The sequence below is a fragment of the Phyllobates terribilis genome, unplaced genomic scaffold (genome assembly GCF_046119375.1).
Source record: "Phyllobates terribilis strain yellow unplaced genomic scaffold, ASM4611937v1 Scaffold_5__5_contigs__length_657084704, whole genome shotgun sequence".
NCBI lineage: Eukaryota > Metazoa > Chordata > Amphibia > Anura > Dendrobatidae > Phyllobates > Phyllobates terribilis.
Window position 1 is genome coordinate 95,770,483 of NW_027362765.1, and position 25,252 is coordinate 95,795,734.

A 25,252-nucleotide genomic window follows, 5' to 3' on the forward strand; every position below is an offset into this window, starting at 1 on the left:
TGTGGCTAGCACAAATATGAGGCTTAACTGGCACTATTAAGAGAGGGTGATGTAAGGCTAACATTGTTATGGAGGCAGTAATTGGGATGTAACAAGTAAACAAGCAATGCTGTGGCACAATGTGGCTGGCATTTCTGTGCAGGAAGTATGTGGCTAGCACTTTTGTAGTGGAACTCTGTGGCTAGCACTAATAGGGTGTGTGACTGGCACTACTGGGAGGAGAGCAATGTGTAGCTACCACTATAATGGAGGTAATGTGTGACTCTTACTCCTGGGAGGCACTATGTAGCTGGTACTGTCATGCGGTGGAAAATATGTTGCTGGCACTACTTGGAGGGCAAAGTGTGATAGCACAGTTGTGGGGGCACTGTGTGGCTGGCTGTCATGGTGTCACTGTGTGCTTGAGACTGTTATATGGGTGATGCGCCCCCAGGGCAGTGGGGTACTCGGCGTCCGGGCCTATGGATGCTGGGGGGGGGGAATATGTCACAGTGGCTGGCCCGGTCTGTGGCCCAGGGCGGTCAACAAAAAGGGGATAGTTTATATGGGATTTGTAGTTTGATCGTGACACCACCTGTGGTTTCTGGTAATTTGTACCAGCGCTACTGCAGACCTCTGAGGCAGTTGATAGGGTAGCTAGGATGGAACAGCTCCCCACAGGTGGAGCGGGACTCAGGGCAGTGTAGAGTTTGATGGTGGGTGGTGATGCTGGGGCTTGCAGTGCAGTCGGGATGGCGCAGCAGGAGTAACTGACAGAGACAGGGGATTCGCTTCAATACCTTTACTGGTGCGGATGTCAGGTACGGTCCAGGGTACTCGGTAGGAAGGGTGCACTTCAGGACTTCTCCCCAGTGAGCGGGTATAGGGCCTCCTGGTCTGTGTTTCCCTCTCTCTAAGCTCCTGGCCAGCCTGCAACTGGGCCTAGCTTCTGTGTCGTGTTGCTCTCTTCACCTGTCGCTTGGTAGTAGGACCTTTCTCTGGCAACCACTATCCCTGGATGCCGGGGCCTTCGTGGTTCCTAGTCCTGTTAAGGGTTTAGCTTCAGGTCGACCAGGGACTTGTAGTCCTCCTGGTATGCCGGTGATCCCTACTGGGTATAAAGGACCCTGTAGGCGCGGACCCGGTGTCCGGTTTGTATACTCGGGGTGAGCCTATGATGCTCCTCTGCCCCCTCAACTCCTCCCTCCTCTCCTCTTTGCCTCCGGCCACACTCGGGGCCCTCCATACAGCAGCAGCCGTGCTGCGTCTTCGCTGCTCTCAGCGTCAGCACGCTCTCCTCAGACTGACTTCTGACTTTCTGAACTGCCTGGCTCCACCCTCCATATATATATCCCTAATAGGGCTCCCTCTGGTGGTATGAGGTGGAAGGGTGGAGGTGTTTGTTTGTAATGAGGGCCTCTTGTGGAGAAGTCCATCCATGCACCCTTTTGGGTCCTGTGGTACCTGTGAACAGCAGGGTGCAACATGGTCACTGTGGGCAAAATGGTCCTCTAACCAGAGATGGTTGCGCACTCCTGTCCTGAGTCAAACTTTTACTTGGCTGATTGCATGTTGGTGGATGCTTGGTAAGGGACTCCATGCAGCTCTCATACCAGCTCAGTATTGGCTTTAGGTTGCCTATATCTGTGCATGTATAGATGTAATTTGGAGTAAAGTGGCCGTAATAATCATGGCACTATCTCTAGTACTAGATTTTCTCATCAATTGCTTTTTTTATATTTAGCTCACCTGTAATGTCACGAATGAATGGAGGCAAGCCAATTATGTCATTACTTCCCGTAGTGTGCAGAAACCATGAAACAGAAGGGTGGTGGATAAAGTACAAACACTGTTAGAGCAGCGTACGGGATTCTGCACGCCATGAGCCTGAGAAATTATAAAATGCTAGAGCGACCTTAAAGGGATTTTCCAGTGATATAGGAATAGAGGTAGGGAGAACCTGTTTCCTTATCTTCCAATCTAGGTGGGAAGATGGTAATTCAGGTGTGGTCACTCTCCATGGAAGTGAATGTGAGTTGACAAAACCAATTAAGTAACATTTTCCCAACATAAAGCTCAAAATCCCCAATCAAGGGTATCAGAGTTGGATCTTCCACATATCAAACATTTTTTCTCGTTGAGTTATTGTCCTACTGCCCATGACTGATTAGCTTTCGTAACCAACTAAACTTTTTATTTTCCAATTACAGCACTGGGAAAAAAAAAATCTACTTCAAGATGTGACTGCAGATCCTCAAAACTCTAGTTCACATGGTAAGACAGTTAAGTTAGCAAGTAGTTTGTTTTGAGAATCTTGGAGAATATTTCCAAGTTCTTCTGCAGATTTTGGTCAACTGATTTGCTTCTGTATCAGGAGGATATACAACATGGACTCTGAGGAGGCCGCACCATATGGTGTTTTGTCATTATAGTTCTTTATTCTCTCGGCCATTTGTTTTGGATAACTGTGCTACTATAAAAAGAAGCTGGAGCCAATTTGAAGGATCCATTATCCGTCACGTCTTCTCTAGTGTTTCATGAGTAGTCTTATAGTAAGCCTTCTTGAAGACCACCATAAGACTTCCCTGAACTAAGGATGGTAGTTTTTGGCGATTTCAGATATTTCTGCAGTGCAAAAATGTAAAACCCAACATGAAGCATGGCCTTGAGCATTTTACTGGAAGTGTCATCTAGAGGCTAAGACATTGTATTAGTTATACATTTTGTGGATAATGAAGTCAACATCTCCATCTTTCTCTCCCCAGAACTGTACTTATGACTTCTAAAGATGATCCCTTTACAAAATACCAGTGAAAACAAAACATCCATGTTGGCAGTGGAAGAGGAAGGACAAAAAACAGACCCTTCCCCATGTGTGCTTGGCTATATACCAGTTATATATTATAGTGTATTACTCGGTCTTGGTTTACCAGGTGAGTGTAGGAGTTTGTTACCCATGCCCTAACATGTTTTTCTCAATGAACTTCAATATATTTGCACCATTGTTGGGTGGTAGGATTTGCAAAGCCATCTAAGTTACCCTTCTTTAAAACCTACTGACTAAAGGCCAAAGATGGTCTCTCAGGATAATCAACCTAGTAGTAGCAGTAGTTTATTGATGGAAGTTGTCATAGCTCCAATTGTCATACCAATATCACCAAACAGTGATATTATCTTGTCCACGTTAGTGGGGCAGTGGAACCTCAAGTACAGCCATCACTCCATCAAAATAAATTGTTTCTAACATTTAACATGAGATGTCTTCTCGCTATTGAGGCCATTGGTTTTCCCGTTCAGATGTTGTGCTGTCACTATGGGCACTGGTCTTATCTAGTGGACTTAGCCCGAGCATACTTGATATATAGAAAATAGGATGTAAATCCTAGAATCTACTCAATTATTTCTTTATTATTCTTTGGTATCTTTTCATCTTCCTTTTTCAACTTCTGTTTTTCTATTTTTCTTATTCCTCCTGTCCTGCTATATCTTTTTTTCTTTTGTTTTCTCCTATGGCTCCTTTTTTACTGTCTTCATGATTACTTTTTTCTGTCTTCTTCCTTCATACATTTTCTTCTTTCTTTGTTTTACTTCTTTTTTTTATTTTCATCTTCATTTTTATTTTCTTACTTTTTTCTCTTTTCTTTTCTTCTTACTTTTTTCATCTTCCTCCTTTCATTTTTCCTTTTCTCCATCTTTTCATTTTTTTCTTACCTTTTCTCTATTTTCCGTTCTTATTTTTGTCGTTTATTCTTTTCTTTTTTCCTTCCTCTTTTTTCCACTTCGTCTTTTTCCTTTTTGCCATCTTCACTTTCTTCTTTTTTTCTTCTCTTTTCCTTATTTTCTCATCCTTTTTTCTATTTTTTTCTTTTTCTGTTTCTTTTTTCTTCCTATTTCTTCTACTTTCTTGTTTATTTTTTCTTCCTTTCTTCTTCCCTTTTCTTTTTTCTTTTTCTACTTTCTTCTTTTTTCTTGTTCTTCCTGATTCTTCTTTATATTATTCTCTCTTTTTAGTGTTTTATTTTTCTTCGTTCTCCTGCTTCATCTTGTTTTTCTTCCTGCTTTTCTTCCCTCTTCCCCTTTCTTCTTTTTTTTCTTTTGCTCTTCTACTTCCTCTGTTTTCTATTCTTCACCTTTATACTTCATTGTTCTTCTTTAGTTTATTATTTTTTAGCATTCTTATTGTTTTTCTTCATTTTTCTTTTCTTCCTTCTTTTCATTTGTTCTTCCCTTTTCTTCTTCCTATTTCTTTTTCCTTTTAGTTCTACTTACTTTATTTCTCTTACTTTTTCTTCTTTCCTTTCTTCTTCTTCCTTTTAATTTTTCTTTTTTTTCTTGTTCTTCATTTTCTTCTTCTGCTTTCTCCATCTGTTTTTCTTCTCTCCATTATAAATATACTTATAATTTTATATCACTGCTCCCATAAGTTTGTGTGATGCTGAAACCACATCTTTTTCTCTTCCTGTCTACGTGGGCAAAGTTTGTATAATTGGCCATTAATTACGTTCAGCTACATTGCCCTGGTAACGTGGCTGATTACGTGAGAACACCCACTAATTAGCACATTATTCTTAATTCTTATATTAAATGCCTGTAAAATGTTTCAGTGAACGGGACAGAATATAGGTGACACATTATTTATCAATTTATACAGGATGCACGGACCAATTGCTGCAGCCCTGTTAACCCCTTTAAGAGTAGCAATAAGGGGCACTTAACCTCATAATCTGGGTGTATAATGAGTGTAAGGTTCATACAAATGACGCCTTGTACATGCCCAACACATTATGTGTATAAAGGGCAGATATGCCATATGTTTCATGTAAATGATAACAGGGGACTAACTTCATAACTTCCGCTGGAAAAAATGTATACCGGATTCGATAAAAGACAACTACAATTAGTTCCCAAAAGGCAGGGCAAGGGAAATCCATGCATTTTAGAAGGGATCTGGTCATTATCGCTAAGCTAACATCTCTCTGCAGCCCCTGATGGTTCAGTGTCTGTACTGATGGTGCTTTGTTGATTTGACAGATGTATTGTTTATGTCAGGAACTTTACTGCTCACATATCTTCTTTTGGCTCAATTCTCATCTCTATCTTTGAAGTTACATTTTTCTGCAGCCCCTGATGGTTCAGTGTCTGTACTGATGGTGCTTTGTTGATTTGACAGATGTATTGTTTATGTCAGGAACTTTACTGCCCACGTATCTTCTTTTGTCTCAATTCTCATCTCTATCTTTGAAGTTACATTTTTCTGCAGCCCCTGATGGTTCAGTGTCTGTACAGACGGTGCTTTGTTTATTTGACATATTTTTTATGCTAAGCATTGTGCTACACTTATAACTACTTTTGGCTCCTAATTTTTTGTTCAGTTCTGATCCATAGCTGTGAACTAACATTTTTCTGCAGCCCCTGATGATTCAGTGTCTGAACATATGGTGCTTTGTTGATTTCTTAAATGTAGTATTTACATCAGGCACTGTTCAGTATAAACAGTATAACTACTATCTCCTAATTGAAGGTTCATTTCTCATTCATAGCTCTGAGCTTACATCTCCCCGCAACTGCTGATAGTTCAGAGTCTGTACATATACTTCGCTGATTCAAGACTCGATATAGTGTATCTGCCAAGCGCTGTGACTAATTTGTGACATATACAGTATAGTTTAACTAAAATCCCAATTTCAAAAAAGTTGGGAAACTGTGTAAAATGGAAAGCAAAGAAGAATGCAGTGATTTGGAATTCTCTTATAGCCATATTTTACTCAGAACATAGAACAAATCAGAATTTCATTTGAGAAAAAAATGTGCTTGTTTAGAAATTGATGGCAGCAACATATCTCAAAAAAGTAGGGAGAAGGTTAATAAAACAGTGGAAAATTAAGTGGTACTAATGAAAAACAGCTGAAGAGTCAATTTTCAATTAAGTTACATGACTGTGTATAAAAAGAGCATGTTAGAGAGGCAGAGTCTCTCAGAACCAAAGATGGTCAGAGATTCACCAATTTGTAAATAACTGCATCCAAAAATTGTGGAAAATTTTCAGAAAAAAAGTTTATCATTCTTAAAATGTAAATATTTTGAATATCTCACCATCTACAGTACATAATATCATCAAGAGGTTCAGAGATTCTGGAGAAGTCAATGTGCACAAGGGACAAGGATGACGTTCAATATTGGATGCTTGTGATATATGGGCCCATAGGGGGCACTGCATTAAAAACAGGCATGATTCAGTCTCAGGAATACTTCTATGATGGGCTCAGGAATACTTCCAGAAATTGTCTGTGAACACAGTTTGCCGTGCTGAATCATGCAAATAAGAGGCCTTATATCAACACAATCCAGAAACGCTGCTGTCTTCTCTGGGCCAAAACTCATTTAAAATGGATGGAAGCAAAATGGAAAACTGTTCTGTGGTCAGATTAATCAAAATTTGAAATTCTTGATGGAAACCATGGACGCCATGTCTTGTGGACACAAGAGGGGAGGGACCATCAAGCTTGTTATCAGCACACAGTTTTGCACCTCTGATGGTATGGGGTTGCATTGGTGTCTATGGCATGGGCATCTTACACATCTTGAAAGGCGCCATCATTGCTGCACCATATACCTATATTTACTGTTGATCATGCAGCCATTCTGATACATCTGTTCTCAGAAACACAAATCTACTTAAGGATGAGAACAGCACAAGCCTAAGGCGGTGTAATCCAAGACAAGGTTTTATTGTCTATTTACGATGTATCACCTGTACTGCATGCGTTTCTTGCTGATTCACTTTACTCCTGTAATGCAGTTACACGATGCAGCACTGACAGCTGTCCTTTATATGGTATACATTGGCCATGACACATAGGGTGAATATATCTGCCCCAAGTGCAAAATGTAGCATAAATGCTATAAATAGGGGTAATGTAATTACTATGCATTTCATTTCATGTGAATGTGCCATTCTACACATGAATACAATTACACTCCAAGTGTCAAAAGACCAGGCTATAAGAAAACTGAATCAAGTACTCTATATGGTTGGTAAGGATCGATGGCGACTGTCAGATGGTTGTTCCTTCTTTACTATAGGTGTCTTGTCATATATGTTAATACAAGTGATTGTATGAGTAAGATCCAGATAATTGAAAGTGTGAGAAGACCGGAAGAGGAAGCATATCTAAAAGAGTCCATAATCCTTAGATAGCTGCCGAACGACGGATATCTCTCCTGATTTCCCCCCACATATGAACACTCGGCCCATATGAGAAGCGTAGGAAGATGTTGACTAATCTCCCATTTGGGTTCAAGTTGTTTGCTCTTCATCTTCTCCAACAGGAAGTAACAACCATAGTCGTCCATTCATGAAGCAATAGAAAGTTGTTTTTTGTCACCCAATTGCGCACAAGTATATTTAAAGCCCCCATACACCGATCCTGCTGAAATTGGCAGATTCCTACATCTTCAATCTAACATGTATGGGTGTATACTTGTACGCAGTTAGGTCACCTGGTGACCAAAGACAACAACATTCTGTTGCCAACTATGGCTGTAATTTAATTTCCCTATACAGTAAAAATGCAGATGAGAAGCACTAGGTTTAAGATGGAGGCAGACCACAAGTCACCGCACCATCTGTAGTGGATACCTGGTTCTCCGACAAGAAACCAAATGATAGGGAAAGTTTAATGTGGTGTAATTTAAAGGAATCCAATATGGAGTCACTTTTATTTTTCAACATTGCACAACAGCAGAACTTTTCAAAAAATATATACAACCTCTGGTCTCTCCACATTTCCTGGTGTGCTAGAGCTCGTCTTGACACTCTCTCCCAGCACCCCCATCATTGCTCTCTCCCACCACCCCCATCATTGCTCTCTCCCACCACCCCGATCATTGCTCTCTCCCAGCACCCCCATCATTGTTCTCTCCCAGCACCTCATCACTGCTCTCTCCCAGCACCTTCATCATTGCTCTCTACCAGCACCCCCATCATTGCTCTGTCACAGCACCTCCATCATTGCTCTGTCACAGCACCCCCATCATTGTTCTCTCCCAGCACCTCATCACTGCTCTCTCCCAGCACCTTCATCACTGCTCTCTCCCAGCACCTTCATCATTGCTCTCTCCCAGCACCTCCATCATTGCTCTGTCACAGCACCTCCATCATTGTTCACTCCCAGCACCCCCGTCATTGCTCTCTACCAGCACACACATCATTGCTCTCTCCCAGCACCCCCATCATTGCTCTCTCCCAGCAACCCCCATCATTGCTCTCTACCAGCACCCCCATCATTGCTCTCTCCCAGCAACCCCTGTCATTGCTCTCTCCCAGCACCCCATCATTGCTCTCTCCCAGCACCACCATCAATTCTCTCTCCCAGCAACCCCCGTCATTGCTCTCTCCCAGCACTCCCATCATTACTCTCTCCCAGCACCCCCATCATAGCTCTCTCCCAGCACCCTCATCATTGCTCTCTCCCAGCACCTCCATCATTGCTCTCTCCCAGCACCCCCATCATTGCTCTCTCCCAGAACCCCCATCATTGCTCTCTCAGCACCCTCATCATTGGCCTCTCCCAGCAACCCCCGTCATTGCTCTCTCCCAGCACCTCCATCATTGCTCTCTCCCAGCACCTCCATCATTGCTCTCTCCCAGCACCCCCGTCATTGCTCTCTACCAGCAACCCCCGTCATTGCTCTCTACCAGCACCCCATCATTGCTCTCTCCCAGCACCACCATCATTGCTCTCTCCCAGCAACCCCCATCATTGCTCTCTCCCAGCACTCCCATCATTGCTCTCTCCCAGCACCCCCATCATTGCTCTCTCCCAGCACCCTCATCATTGCTCTCTCCCAGCACCTCCATCATGGCTCTCTCCCAGCACCCCCATCATTGCTCTCTCCCAGTACCCCTATCAGTGCTCTCTCCCAGCACCCCATCATTGCTCTCTCCCAGCACCCCCATCATTGTTCTCTCCCAGCACCTCATCACTGCTCTCTCCCAGCACCTTCATCATTGCTCTCTACCAGCACCCCCATCATTGCTCTGTCACAGCACCTCCATCATTGCTCTGTCACAGCACCCCCATCATTGTTCTCTCCCAGCACCTCATCACTGCTCTCTCCCAGCACCTTCATCACTGCTCTCTCCCAGCACCTTCATCATTGCTCTCTCCCAGCACCTCCATCATTGCTCTGTCACAGCACCTCCATCATTGTTCACTCCCAGCACCCCCGTCATTGCTCTCTACCAGCACACACATCATTGCTCTCTCCCAGCACCCCCATCATTGCTCTCTCCCAGCAACCCCCATCATTGCTCTCTACCAGCACCCCCATCATTGCTCTCTCCCAGCAACCCCTGTCATTGCTCTCTCCCAGCACCCCATCATTGCTCTCTCCCAGCACCACCATCAATTCTCTCTCCCAGCAACCCCCGTCATTGCTCTCTCCCAGCACTCCCATCATTACTCTCTCCCAGCACCCCCATCATAGCTCTCTCCCAGCACCCTCATCATTGCTCTCTCCCAGCACCTCCATCATTGCTCTCTCCCAGCACCCCCATCATTGCTCTCTCCCAGAACCCCCATCATTGCTCTCTCAGCACCCTCATCATTGGCCTCTCCCAGCAACCCCCGTCATTGCTCTCTCCCAGCACCTCCATCATTGCTCTCTCCCAGCACCTCCATCATTGCTCTCTCCCAGCACCCCCGTCATTGCTCTCTACCAGCAACCCCCGTCATTGCTCTCTACCAGCACCCCATCATTGCTCTCTCCCAGCACCACCATCATTGCTCTCTCCCAGCAACCCCCATCATTGCTCTCTCCCAGCACTCCCATCATTGCTCTCTCCCAGCACCCCCATCATTGCTCTCTCCCAGCACCCTCATCATTGCTCTCTCCCAGCACCTCCATCATGGCTCTCTCCCAGCACCCCCATCATTGCTCTCTCCCAGTACCCCTATCAGTGCTCTCTCCCAGTACCCCTATCAGTGCTCTCTCCCAGCACCCCATCATTGCTCTCTCCCAGCAACCTCTGCAATTGCTCTCCCCAGGCCCATCATTGTTCTCCCCATCCCCACCATCCTCATCATTGCTCTTTCCCAGCACCCCCATCATTGCTCTCTCCCAGCACCCTCATCATTGCTCTCTCCCAGCACCTCCATCATTGCTCTCTCCCAGCACCCCCATCATTGCTCTCTACCAGCACCCCCCGTCATTGCTCTCTACCAGCACGCCATCATTGCTCTCTACCAGCACGCCATCATTGCTCTCTCCCAGAAACCCCCGTCATTGCTCTCTCCCAGCACCCCCATCATTGCTCTCTCCCAGCACCACCGTCATTGCTCTCTCCCAGCAACCCCCATCATTGCTCTCCCCAGCCCCATCATTGTTCTCCCCATCCCCACCATCCTCATCATTGCTCTCCCCTTCCCCACCATCCCCATCATTGCTCTCCCCATCCTCATCATCGTTCTGCCCATCCCCATCATTGCTCTCCCCAGCCCCATCATTGCTCTATCCATCATTGCTCTCCCCATCATTGCTCTCCCCATCCCCATCATTGCTCTCCAAAGCACCTCCATCATTGCTCTCTCCATCATTGCTCTCCCCATCATTGCTCTCCCAGCACCTCTATCATTGCTCTCTCCCAGCACATCCATAATTGCTCTCTACCAGCACCCCATCATTGCTCTCTCCCAGCACCCCATCATTGCTCTCTTCCAGCAACCCCCATCATTGCTCTCTCCCAGCAACCCCCATGATTGCTCTCTACCAGCACCCCATCATTGCTCTCTCCCAGCTCCCCATCATTGCTTTCTCCCAGCACCCCCATCATTGCTCTCTCCCAGCACCGCCATCATTGCTCTGTCACAGCACCTCTATCATTGTTCTCTCCCAGCACCCCCGTCATTGCTTTCTACCAGCTCACACATCATTGCTCTCTCCCAGCACCCCCATCATTGCTCTCTCCCAGCAACCCCCGTCATTGCTCTCTACCAGCACCCCCATCATTGCTCTCTCCCAGCAACACCCGTCATTGATCTCTCCCAGCAATCCCCATCATTGCTCTCTCCCAGCACCCCATCATTGCTCTCTCCCAGCACCACCGTCATTGCTCTCTCCCAGCAACCCCCGTCATTGCTCTCTCCCAGCAACCCCCGTCATTGCTCTCTCCCAGCACTCCCATCATTACTCTCTCCCAGCACCCCCATCATTGCTCTCTCCCAGCACCCTCATCATTGCTCTCTCCCAGCACCTCCATCATTGCTCTCTCCCAGCACCCCCATCATTGCTCTCTACCAGCACCCCCATCATTGCTCTCTACCAGCACCCCCATCATTGCTCTCTCAGCACCCCCATCATTGGCCTCTCCCAGCACCCCATCATTGATCTCTCCCAGCACCCCCGTCATTGCTCTCTACCAGCACCCCCATCATTGCTCTCTCCCAGCAACCCCGTCATTGCTCTCTACCAGCACCCCATCATTGCTCTCTCCCAGCAATCCCCGTCATTGCTCTCTACCAGCACCCCATCATTGCTCTCTCCCAGCACCACCGTCATTGCTCTCTCCCAGCAACCCCCATCATTGCTCTCTCCCAGCACTCCCATCATTGCTCTCTCCCAGCACCCTCATCATTGCTCTCTCCCAGCACCCTCATCATTGCTCTCTCCCAGCACCCCCATCATTGCTTTCTCCCAGTACCCCCATCAGTGCTCTCTTCCAGCACCCCATCATTGCTCTCTCCCAGCAACCTCCATAATTGCTCTCCCCAGGCCCATCATTGTTCTCCCCATCCCCACCATCCTCATCATTGCTCTCTCCCAGCACTCCCATCATTGCTCTCTCCCAGCACTCCCATCATTGCTCTCTCCCAGCACCCCCATCATTGCTTTCTCCCAGCACCCTCATCATTGCTTTCTCCCAGCACATCCATAATTGCTCTCTACCAGCACCCCATCATTGCTCTCTCCCAGCACCCCATCATTGCTCTCTTCCAGCAACCCCCATCATTGCTCTCTCCCAGCAACCCCCATAATTGCTCTCTACCAGCACCCCATCATTGCTCTCTCCCAGCACCCCATCATTGCTCTTTCCCAGCACCCCCATCATTGCTCTTTCCCAGCACCCCATCATTGCTCTCCCCCAGCAACCCCCGTCATTGCTCTCCCCAGCATCATCATTGCTCTCCCCATCTCCACCATCCTCATCATTGCTCTCCGCATCCACACCATCCTCATCATTGCTCTCCCCAGCCCCACCATCCCCATCATTGCTCTCACCATCCTCATCATTGCTATCCCCTTCCCCACCATCCCCATCATCGCTCTCCCCATCCTCATCATTGCTCTCCCCATCCCCATCATTGCTCTCCCCAGCCCCATCATTGCTCTCTCCATTATTGCTCTCCCCATCATTGCTCTCCCCATCCCCATCATTGCTCTCCCCAGCCCCATCATTGCTTATCCCCTGAGGCTGTGTTAGGGAGGAAGCGCTGGGCAGGAAGCAGAGGACGTACTCCTCAGCTCCACTGCCATTTTCCTCCTGTCAGCAGCGGAGTTGGAGGGATCGCTCCCTGCTCGCCGCACATGAGAGAGCAATCTAGCCATTGGCCCCCCCCGGAGCTTCTGGCTCCGAGAAGCAGGCCAGTTTGCCCTCAATATTAGCCGCCTCGCAAGGGTCCCCCTCACCCTCCGGGTACCGGCGGGAGGTCCGCCCCTGGGTTGCACTTGCCTGCCTTTGGCATGGTATCTATTTTTTGTAGCTTGCTTTCTAAGCTTTGCTCACCCTTTACTGTGGTTTTTACAGCTACTTTAGGCAGCAAGCATTCACCCTCCTTCCCCATAATAATAATAATCTGTTTATTTATATAGCGCTGACATATTCCGCAGCACTTTACCATCTCTTATCTCCTTTGACGGGGGGGTGGGGGGTGGGGACACTTACTGTAAGGGCTAGTCTCTTCATCGCCTTTGCATGCAGACAGTCTCTTACACCTGGGACAGTCACAAAGCAATCTCCCCTCTGTAACCTGGTGCAGCATACATCTCAAAATTCCACTACTTTCACTAATTATCTGCTAGCCATTAGCCACTATACATTAGCCTGGCTCTTGCTTTCTACCCAGGTCCTCTGTAACTGACAATGTACAGGAGGGGGGAACCCAGCTCTTAAATAACTTCTTTCTGTCATTAACATTCACATTCTCTTGGTTTAAAAAGGAATCTGTCAGGAGGATCAGCCCTCCTAAACCATCTACATGAGCATTTAGGTCCTAGAAAGGTGAATACAGTGATACCTTGATATCTGCAATCAGATGTTTTATTCCAGAGAAAGACACATTTTTGCTATATGTAACTGAGCTGTTAAGATCTATGGGCCGGACATAGATCTCCCCGAAAATCTGCCTCTAGAGATTATTTTAAATGAAAGGGGGAGTTACCAGTGTGAGACATGTAATGACTGACACTTTGCTCTAATAATCACACACAGCTCGGCAGTGAGATCTGAGTTAACACAGTACAGCAGAGCTAGCACATTACAGCAGAGCTAACAAAGTAACAGTAGAACTAACACAGCACAGCAGAACTAACACAGTACAGTGCTGCCGAGCTGAGCCTAGTTATAACTAACACAGTACAGCAGAGTGGAACCTTGTCTCATTACAAACACAAGCACATTTGCTGTTGTCTACTCACAGAGCTGTCAACTTTACTGTAGTTCCACCCCTCCCCCCACCACACACTAGCTGCCTGTGAGATGGAAGCTGAAGCATTATGAAAGGACAACTACAGCTGCAAATGTTTTTGTAATGAGACAAACTTCACTTCTGCAGTACTGTGTTAGCTCTGCTGTACTGTGTTAACTCTCGTCTCACTGCAGAGTTGTATGTGATTATATGAGCAGGCTGTCAGTCATTACTTGGTTCACACTGATAACTCCACCTTTCAATTAAAATAAACTCTGGAGGCAAATTCTCAAGGAAATCTATGTCCGGCCCATAGATCTTAACCCCTTTACCCCCGAGGGTGGTTTGCATGTTAATGACCAGGCCAATTTTTACAATTCTGACCACTGTCACTTTATGAGGTAATAACTCTGAAACGCTTCAACGGATCCCACTGATTCTGAGACTGTTTCTTCGTGACATATTGTACTTCATGATAGTGGTAAAATGTTTTTGCTATGACTTGCATTTATTTGTGAAAAACTCAGAAATTTGGAGAAAATTGTGAAAATTTGGCAATTTTCAAACTTTGAATTTTCATGCCCTTAAATCAGAGATACATGTCACACAAAATAGTTAATAAATAACATGTCCCACATGTCTACTTTACATCAGCACAATTATGGAACCAAAATTTTTTTTTGTTAGGAAGTTATAAGGGTTAAAAGTTGACCAGCGATTTCTCATTTTTTCAACAAAATTTACAAAACCATTATTTTAGGGACCACATCACATTTGAAGTGACTTTGAGGGGCCTTTATGGCAGAAAATACCCAAAAGTGACACCATTCTAAAAACTGCACCCCTCAAGGTGCTCAAAACCACATTCAAGAAGTTACCCTTCAGGTGCTTCACAGGAGTTTTTGGAATGTGGAAGAAAAAAATGAACATTTACCTTTTTTCACAAAAATGTTACTTTAGACCCCAATTTTTTTTGTTTTTGCAAGGGTAACAGGAAAAAATGGACCACAAAATTTGTTGTGCAATTTCTTCTGAGCACACCAATACCCCATATGTGGAGGAAAACCACTGTTTGGGCGCACAGCAGGGCTCGGAAGGGAAGGAGCGCCATTTGACTTTTTGAATGTAAAATTTGCTTGAATAATTAGCGGACGCCATGTTGCGTTTGGAGAGCCCCTAATGTGCCTAAACAATGGAAACCCCCCACAAGTGACACCATTTTGGAAACTAGACCCCTCAGGGAACTTATCTAGATGTGTGGTGAGCACCTTGAACCCCTAGGTGCTTCACAGAAGTTTATAACATTGAGCCGTAAAAATAAAATTTTCACATTTTTCCCACAAAAATGTTTTTCAGCCCCCAATTTTGCATTTTCATAAGGGTAACAGGAGAAATTGCGCCATACCATTTGTTGTGCAATTTCTCCCGAGTAAGCCAATACCCCATATGTGGGAGAAAACAACTGTTTGGGCACACGGCAGGGCTCGGTAGGGAAGTAGCACCATTTTTTTAATGTAAAATTTGTTTGAATAATTAGCGGACGCCATGTTGCGTTTGGAGAGCCCCTGATGTGTCTAAACAATGGAAACCTTCCAAAAATTACCCCATTTTGGAAACTAGACCCCACAGGGAACTTCTCTATATGTGTGGTGAGCACCCTGAACCCCCAGGTGCTTCACAGAAGTTTATAACATGGAGCCGTGAAAATAAAAAAATCTAACTTTTTCCACAAAAAAGATGTTTTAGCACCAAGTTTTTTATTTTCACTATGGTAAAAGGAGAAAATGGACCCCAAAAACTTTTGTGCAATTTCTCCTGAGTATGCCGATACCCCATATGTGGGGAAAATACACTGTTTGGGCGCACGGCAGGGTTCAGAAGGGAAGGAGAACTGTGTGACTTTTTGAACGTAAAATTGGCTGGAATTGAGAGTGGATGTCATGTCGTGTTTGGAGAGCCCCTAATGCATCTAAATAGTGGAAACCCCCCACAGATGACCCCATTTTGGAAACTAGACCCCTCAAGGATTTTATCAAGGGGTAGAGTGAACATTTTGAACCCAGAGGTACGACACAGAAATTGATAACATTAGGTCATCATATTGAATAAGTTGTCATTAGTCTTGAGTCAAGTGTTTGCTACTAGAGTTTGCATTGGATACTCAAGCATGTACCATGTATTGCAGGTGCTTGAGTGACATGCTCGAGTCCCCACCCCGCATGTTTCACGGTTGTTAGACACCCAAAAAAATAACATGCAGGGATCGCTCGTTCATGACAGGCAATCCCCGCAAGGTTTTTTTGGCCGCGAAGTATATAGGGCAGAGACTCGAGCATGTCACTCGAGCACCCGCAATACTCGGTGCATACCCAAGCACCCGATGCAAACTCAAGTAGAGAGCACTTGCGCTCAACACTAGTCGCCATATCGTCATCATTTTTTTTTCTTTACTTTTGAAAAAATCCCAACCACCACCCGAACCCTAACCCTAGTACAACCCTAACCCTAGTACAACCCTAACCCTAGCACAACCCTAACCCTAGCACAACCCTAACCCTACTACAACCCTAACACTAGTACAACCCTAACCCTAGTACAACTCTAATCCTAGCACAACCCTAACCCTAGTACAACCCTAACCCTAGCACAACCCTAATCCTATCACAATCCTAACCCTACTATAACCATAATCGTAACCCAACCCTAACCCTAGTAAAACCTTAACCCTAGCACAACCCTAACCCTAGCACAACCCTAACCCTAGCACAACCCTAAACCTAGCACAACCCTAACCTTAGCACAATCCTAACCCTAGCACAATCCTAACCCTAGTACAACCCTGACCCTAGCGCAACCCTAACCCTAGTGCAACCCTAACCCTAGTACAACCCTAACCCTAGCACAACCCTAACCCTAGCACAACTCTAACCCTACTACAACCCTAACCCTAGTACAACCCTAACCCTGGCACAACCCTAACCCTAGTACAACCCTAGTACAACCCTAACCCTAGAACAACCCTAACCCTAGAACAACCCTGACCCTAGCACAACCCTGACCCTTTCGAAACCCTAACCCTAGCACAACCCTAACCCTAGCACAAACCTAACCCTAGTACAACCCTATCCCTAGTACAACCCTAACCCTGGCACAACCCTAACCCTAGTACAACCCTAACCCTAGCACAACCCTAACCCTAGCACAACCTTAACCCTAGTACAACCCTAACCCCGGCACAACCCTAACCCTAGTACAACCCTAGTACAACCCTAACCCTAGAAAAACCCTAACCCTAGAACAACCCTGACCCTAGCACAACCCTGACCCTAGCGCAACCCTAACCCTAGCGCAACCCTAACCCTAGCACAACCCTAACCCTAGTACAACCCTAACCCTAGCACAACCCTAACCCTAGTACAACCCTAGCCCCAGTATAACTCTAACCCTAGCACAACCCTAACCCTAGTACAACCCTAACCCTATCACAGTCCTAACCCTAGTACAACCGTAACCCTAACACAACCCTAACCCTATTACAACCTTAACTCTAGCACAACCCTAACCCTAGCACAACCCTAGCACAATCCTAACTCTAGCACAACACTAACCCTAGTGCAACCCTAACCCTAGCACAACACTAACCCTAGTGCAACCCTAACCCTAGCACAACCCTAACTCTAGCTCAACAATAGACACTATATCATCATAATTTTTTTTTCTTTACTTGTGAAAAAATCCCAACCACAACCCGAACCCTTACCCTAGTACAACCCTAGCCCTAACTCAACCCTAACCCTAGCACAACCCTAACCCTAGTACAACCCTAACCCTAGCACAACCCTAACCCTAGCACAACCCTAACCCTAGCACAACACTAACCCTAGTGCAACCCTAACCCTAGCACAACACTAACCCTAGTGCAACACTAACCCTAGCACAACCCTAACCCTAGCACAACCCTAACCCTAGTACAACCCTAACCCTAGTACAACCCTAACCCTAGCACAACCCTAACCCTAGCACAACCCTAACCCTAGCACAACCCTAACCCTAGTACAACTCTAACCCTAGCACAACCCTAACCCTAGTACAACCCTAACCCTATCACAGTCCTAACCCTAGTATAACCGTAATCCTAACCAAACCCTAACCCTAGTATAACCTTAACCCTAGCACAACCCTAACCCTAGCACAACCCTAGCACAACCCTAACCCTAGCACAACCCTAACTCTAGCACAACCCTAACCCTAGCGCAACCCTAACCCTATTGCAACCCTAACCCTAGCACAACCCTAACCCTAGCACAACCCTAACCCTAGCACAATCCTAAACCTAGCACAATCCTAAACCTAGCACAATCCTAACCCTAGTACAACCCTTACCCTAGCGCAACCCTAACGCTAGTGCAACCCTAACCCTAGCATAACCCTAACCCTAGCACAACCCTAACCCTAGTGCAACCCTAACCCTAGCATAACCCTAACCCTAGCACAACCCTAACCCTAGTACAATCCTAACCCTAGTACAACCCTAACCCTAGCACAACCCTAACCCTAGTACAACCCTAACCCTGGCACAACCCTAACCCTAGTACAACCCTGACCCTAGCACAACCCTAACCCTAGCACAACCCTAACCCTACTACAACCCTAACCCTAGTACAACCCTAACCCTGGCACAATCCTAACCCTAGTACAACCCTAACTCTAGAACAACCCTAACCCTAGCACAACCCTAACCCTAGCACAACCCTAACCCTAGTACAACCCTAACCCTAGCACAACCCTAACCCTAGTACAACTCTAACCCTAGCACAACCCTAACCCTATCACAGTCCTAACCCTAGTACAACCATAACCGTAACATAACCCTAACCCTAGTACAACCTTAACTCTAGCACAACCCTAACCCTAGCACAACTCTAACCCTAGCACAACCCTAACCCTAGCACAACCTTAACCCTAGCACAACCCTACCCTAACCGTAACCCTAGCACAACCCTAACCCTAGTACAACCCTAACCCTAGCACAACCCTAACCCTAGCACAACACTAACCCTAGTGCAACCCTAACCCTAGCACAACACTAACCCTAGTGCAATCCTAACCCTAGCACAACCCTAACCCTAGCACAACCCTAACCCTAGTACAACCCTAACCCTAGTACAACCCTAACCCTAGCACAACCCTAACCCTAGCACAACCCTAACCCTAGTACAACCCTAACCCTAGTACAACTCTAACCCTAGCACAACCCTAGCCCTAGCAAGTCCTAACTCTAGCACAACACTAACCCTAATCCTAGCACAACCCAAAGCCTAGTACAACCCTAACCGTAGCATAACATTTTTTGATCCCTTTCTATTCCGATTTTTGGGAGGCAGAATAAACAAAAAAACAACAATTCAGGAATTGTTTTTTTGGGGGAGTTTTTATGCCGTTCCACGTGTGGTCAAATTGATAAGATAGCTTTATTCTTCGGGTCAGTACGTTTACAGCGGTACCACATTTATATCTTTTTTATGTTTTGGTGCTTTTACACAATAAAAACTATTTTATACAAAAAAAAAATTTTTTTTGCATCGCTTTATTCTGAGAGCTATAACTTTTTTATTTTTCGGCTGATGGAGCTGTATGGTGGCTTGTTTTTTGCGGGACAAGATGACGTTTTCAGCTGTACCATTTTTATTTACATTCGTCTTTTTGATCGTGTTTTATTCCATTTTCTGTTTGGCAGTATGATGATAAAGCATAGTTTTTTTGCTTTGCTTTTTATTATTTTTTTTTTACCGTGTTCACTAAAGGGGAACAGTTTTATAGGTCAGGACGTTCTGGACGCAGTGATACCAAATATGTTTACTTTTATTGTTTTTGTTTTTCAGAATAATATTTATTTATGGGTACAATATATATATTTTTGGGGGGGATTATTTTTTTTTATATTTTTACAATTTTTTTTTTCACTTTCTGTCACTTTTTGCACTCTTACACTTTGTCCCACTATGGGACTTTCACTTTTTGCAGTCTGCTCGCCTGTATAGCATAGAAATACATCTGCATCTCTATGCTATATAGCCTGTCAGCGCTGCACATGCAGAAGTTACTTTGATCGTGCACTGCGCATGATCAAAGTAACTTCCTGCTGTCTGGTGACCCGGATGTCATCATGACGACATCGCGACATGACGACAACCACCGGGACCCGGCAGTGACGGCACGGGACGCCGGAGAGGAGGTAAGTAACGGTGCTTACCTCCCCTTGCTCCCGAAATGCTGCGATACACTTTGATCGCAGCATTTCGGGGGTTAATGTGCTGGGAGCGGTGCAGGACCGCTCCCAGCACATAGCACCGGGTGTCAGCTGTGAGAATTAGCTGACACCTGGCGGCGATCGTGCCCGCACAGCCTGTGTGCGGGCGAAATCGCCAGGGCATACTAATACAGATCTGGCCCAAAAAGCCCAGGACACAGATACGTATTAGTACGCCCCACGTCAGAAAGGGGTTAACAGCTGTGCCTGATAATAACTAACACAGTACAGCAGAGTAGAACCTTGTCTCATTACAAACACAACAAGCATATTTGCAGTTATCTACTCACAGAGCTGTCAACTTTGAGGTAGTTCCCACCCACCCCCCCACACTGGCTGTCTGTGAGGTGGAAGCTGAAGCATTATGAGAGGACAAATGCAGCTGCAAATGTTTTTATAATGAGACAAACTTCACTTTAGCTGTACTGTTTTAGCTCTGCTGTACTGTGTTAGCTGACCCTATTGACTATCTGGGACACGTTAGTTTTCCATCATTTGTCCATCATTTTAAAGGGAAAAAAGAGAACAACAGCATGTGGTTTTACTTTTTTTGGGTTCTGTAACAAAGGAAGAACTTCCGTCGCAGATGTGAACCTACCCATACAGTGTACTTTTTGGGTATGACCCTTGAGTGTTACATTGAAAATTGGTCTTCTAGAGAGGTGGTCTTCCCAAAAAAGATAACCAGAATGCAAAAAAATATATTATGGAAAACATTATCGGAAATTTGGTCATATAGGTGATCTTTTGGAGAGTACAAATAATGCCCAAATAACACTACACATTGCCCCAATGAACATTGCCCTATATTATATAGCCAATGCCACTTTACATGTATACGAACAGCATAGTTTATTGTCTATATAATGCCCTCCAGTAAGAGTTTGACCAGAAGTGGTGCTATGCAGACACAAAGTTAAAGGGGCCTCTTCTAGTTACTTTAGCTCATTCGATCAATGACAAATCATAGCACTGTAAGAATGGCAACATCGCCCGTGCCATCTCTAATTTTGCCAGTCAACAGTGAAAATATGAAAGTAATTATCTGATATGGGTTGCGCCATTGGTTTTCCTCAGCATTCATTATTCTTCATGACTTCCGCTACTGTAGCCAAGAGTCTTCTAAATGTAATTTTCCATCGAGAGGTGGTAAGTAGCATTGTCCTTCAAAAATGGCCTTAATGAGGTACGATCAAGCCAAGTGTGCACAAATGTCCTCCAGCTATTTGCCATCTTTACATGGGCACACAGTCTTGGACATTGGTTATCATTATGTGTATTTACTTTACAAAACGTCCAGACTGGCCCATAGCTGTATCTCCATAGTGCATAGTGCTGACGTGACAACGATGACCGTGCCGACAGATGCTCTGTGTTACCTCAGTGTACCAATGTCACAGTGGTGGAAATGGATGAGTATGGATGTTAATGCTTGGACACACACTTAACTTACAGTTATTTACACGTCACTTAACTAGAAGACTATACCAATGTTACACTATTGTCTCTAAATACGTAATTGCTCTTATTGTACAATATAAGATTATGGTATATTCTATGACTGACCCTACTTGGTCAGATCTTGGGGTTCAATAGGAGGAAGGCTTTGTGTCCAAAAAGAGTTGGCACTCAGCTCCAGCCCATTCACATCCATCATGGAAGAAGTACTTTCATACAGGTTCTAATCACCTCTACAGGAGCTTACATTAGGCAGTAAGGAAAGGATACTATTGAGCTACTGTAAAAGAAGGTACAATTTTTTGGCACATGAGATTTAGTTGCCCACCCTTTCCCAAAGAAATATTTAAAATAATGTGGCAGCACACTACGCAAATGTACTCTAACCTTATAGCTTTAGGGCATGATTCTTAGGCTGTTTCTTTCACCAGCAAGACTGAACCATCTGTGGTTCTACTGGACCAAACTCAGATCATCATAGGGTTCCACCGAATCAGACCTAAATTACCATAGAAATGCAGAGAACTGAACTTAGATCATCATAGGTTTATCTTGGGCTTGGGGTGTCACATCCTGACTTCTTTGACTCTGTTCTGACCAGACCTCCTTTTTGAATTGTGCCTTGCTTTGTTTTAGTATTTCCTAGTTTTGTCTGAGGTCTTTTCTCAGTTACAGTCCCCAGTACCTGATGGCTGTTTTTGTTTACTATGCCTCATACCTACTGGTTCTGACTAAGCCCTGTATCTAATATCTCCTGGTTCCAACCATGCACCTGGCATCTTTTGGTTCTGATATTTCCTTGTTCTACCCTCTTCCTACTCCTGGATACAGTTACTGGTTCCTACTCTGAAAAGGTCTCTGGATCATCTTTCTGGTATTTAGCTTCAGTTCCTAGTCTATTTTTACATGCCGTGTTCTTCATTACAGATCCTATTCTGCTTTCCATTTGTTGCTTTCAGCTTCTAGCCTCTTCCTGGACTCATCCTCTTGTTCCATGCTCCAAGATCCTGAACTGGCTTCCAATCTCCATGTCTGGCCTTGTTCCTGTCCTAGCATCACTGCTGCCAATTGGTGACTACTAAGAGGACCTCAACCTGGAAATTCTCCTGCAAAAAAGTCTATACCTCATTAAGGGAAAAAAACAGGGTGTCCCTCCTGCTTTGAACTCCAGTCTAGCCATAGCAAAACCATTTCTTTCCTAATCTCAACCGTAACAATTACCATAGGGATTCAAAGAACAGAGGTTAAATCAACATAAGGTTCTACTAAGCTGAACTTAGGGCTTCATAAGATCTCAGTAATTCAAACATATCACCATAAGATTCCACTGGACTAAATGAAGAACACCATACTTTTCCAATACATCTAACTTACATCACCATGGGGTACATTAAATAAAAAAAGGCTGAATTCTTCACACAGTAGAATATATATCCTTATATGTCCAAAATTAGAATTTCCCTCAAAACAGCACCACACATGTTCATAGGTTTTGCCTGGGATTGCAGTACGACTCCATTGAAGTAAGTGGGGCTGAGGTGCAATATCACACACAACGTGGTCTAATGTGGCCAACCTTTTTTTTAAGTTCCTTCAGGCATGTGGGATGTTCATTAAGTATTGCTGTTTCTAAGAGTTGCCCACCACTACATAGATTTTTAGAAAGAACTGGAAATTTACCTATATGTAAATGTGACACTATATGTCAGGCAATACATGTAGGACTCTAGATTTTTTATAATTTTCATGTTCTTTTCTTCCAACAGTGAACATCCTAACAGCTATCGCCCTCTCAAAGCTGGCATCCAGGACCAAGAAATCTTCCTACTTCTACCTGCTGGCCCTCACCACCTCCGACATCTTGACTCAAATTTTTATAGTCTTTGTAGGCTTCATTCTTCAGACCGCCATCCTCCATCGCAAGGTGCCCAACGCATTCATCCATATGGTCAGTGTCCTTGAGTTCTCTTCCAACCATGCCTCCATCTGGATCACTGTCATCTTAACCATGGACCGATATATTGCTTTGTGTCTTCCTTTACAATATCGCTCTCTCTCCTACCCAGAACGTACACGTAAGATTATTGTAAGTGTTTTTCTAGCTTCATTTGTGACCGGCATCCCTTTTTACTGGTGGAGTGATATTTGGAGAGATCCTCGAGCACCAGGTGTGCTGGACCGTATCCTCAAATGGGTCCATTGTTTCATAATTTACTTCATTCCTTGCACCTTCTTTTTTCTCATCAACACCATCATTGTCCGTAGGCTCAGAAGGAAGTCCGAGACCAAAAGGTACAAACTTCGAATAGGCAAGACGACAGCCATACTCATGAGCATCACAACTGTATTTGCTGTGCTATGGGCTCCTCGGACCATAGTCATAATCATTCACATGTATGTATCCTCTGTCCACAAGGACTGGAGGGTCCACTTGGCTATGGACATTGGAAATATGTTGGCTTTACTCAACACCGCTGTCAATTTCTTCTTGTATTGCTTCGTGAGTAGGAGTTTTCGGGATATGGTGAGGGAGATTCTTGGAATGAAACGACCCTGTCGCACAGCCGATGGAAAAAAAAACGCAAGTGACAACTTTTCCGACTCTTTGAAGCCTCTGGAGGTTCCGCAGGCAACAACAATATAAAGTGATGCTACAATAGAAGAATGACCAGTTTTCCCATTTAGCACTTGTCCATTATGATTGCATGTCAGTCGAAATATAAAAACATGCATGAGGGAAGATTCTTTAAGACCATTACTATATAAGAATGTAGGATCTCCATATGTCTCCTATGTTTAACACATATGCGATACCAAATGTGTATGTATGTGATACAGGAAGGAATAAAACGGAGAGGTGACCACAGATAGATGATGTGAATGTACGAACAAATAAAGGAAACTATCAGACACAAGTGAAATGTCTTGAGGGCACGGTGGAGTCTAATGAGTCGATAACAATGAAAAAAATGGCTTTTTCACCCCACTCAACCTGGCAGCTGCCAAGTTAGCACCTAGACTACAGCTATAGACAACCTATGAATACTATGTCTTAAGGCCCCCATACATACCAAGGTTGACCAAAGCATGCAATTTCGGAGATACCATCATCTAATGTGTGTGGGGGTCTCCGGACAGGGAAATAAAGCCCCTACAGACATTAGACTAATGGTTGCCAAACACGCCAATATTTACAGAGAGTCCGGCCAACAGTGTAATGTGTATGTGGACCCTGAATTATTAATTGTCAGGGGAGTTAAGGAACCGGCATGTCTGTTTTTGGACTGATGGTCCTCTTGTTCTCCCAGAGATAAGCCACCTCGTCTACCAGTGGCTCTCTCATAGAGAACACAGGAGCGCACGGCAGAAATGGGAGAGCCAGCTGAGATGGCTGCCGGCCAAACCATCTAATGTGTACAGTGGGCATAAGGATCGGGTACTTTGAATGTAAAAGCTAGATCTTTTTGTTCTCAGGGAAGATAACCCTTGATGGCTACTAGTTGATGGTCAGGGTAAAGAACCCCCGAGCAGCAATCAAAATGGGGCTTACTCCTGGCGTTATGTAACGTCATAACACAATTGGATATACTTTATTAAATACTATGTGGTCAATACAGAGGGGGAGTCCTACTAATAATGGGAATACTCATCAAATGGGCACATAAGAGAAAGGTGAGTGAGCAGGGACATACGTAAAATCCTATCTGATCCAAGGAGCCCTGGGAAGGATCCTTTTCCCCTTTTCAAAGGCGGTGGATAACACATGTATATATCTAAATACACATGGACAGTTGGATGGCCAACCCTGACATTGGCCCGG

The 25,252-nt window shown here is 45.0% G+C and overlaps 1 protein-coding gene across 1 annotated transcript in view; it reads left to right on the forward strand.

The window, feature by feature from the left end:
- The window catches only part of GPR142 (G protein-coupled receptor 142), a 41,010-nt gene extending 16,708 nt beyond the window's left edge, over positions 1-24,302 (forward strand). Inside the window, exons 2-4 of the mRNA XM_073680996.1 lie at positions 2,190-2,253; positions 2,745-2,912; positions 23,199-24,302. Of these exons, the coding sequence (XP_073537097.1) occupies positions 2,768-2,912; positions 23,199-24,076 (1,023 nt within the window). The 5' untranslated portion in view covers positions 2,190-2,253; positions 2,745-2,767 and the 3' untranslated portion in view covers positions 24,077-24,302. The remainder of the gene's footprint in view (positions 1-2,189; positions 2,254-2,744; positions 2,913-23,198) is intronic.
- The last annotated feature ends 950 nt before the right edge of the window (positions 24,303-25,252 follow it).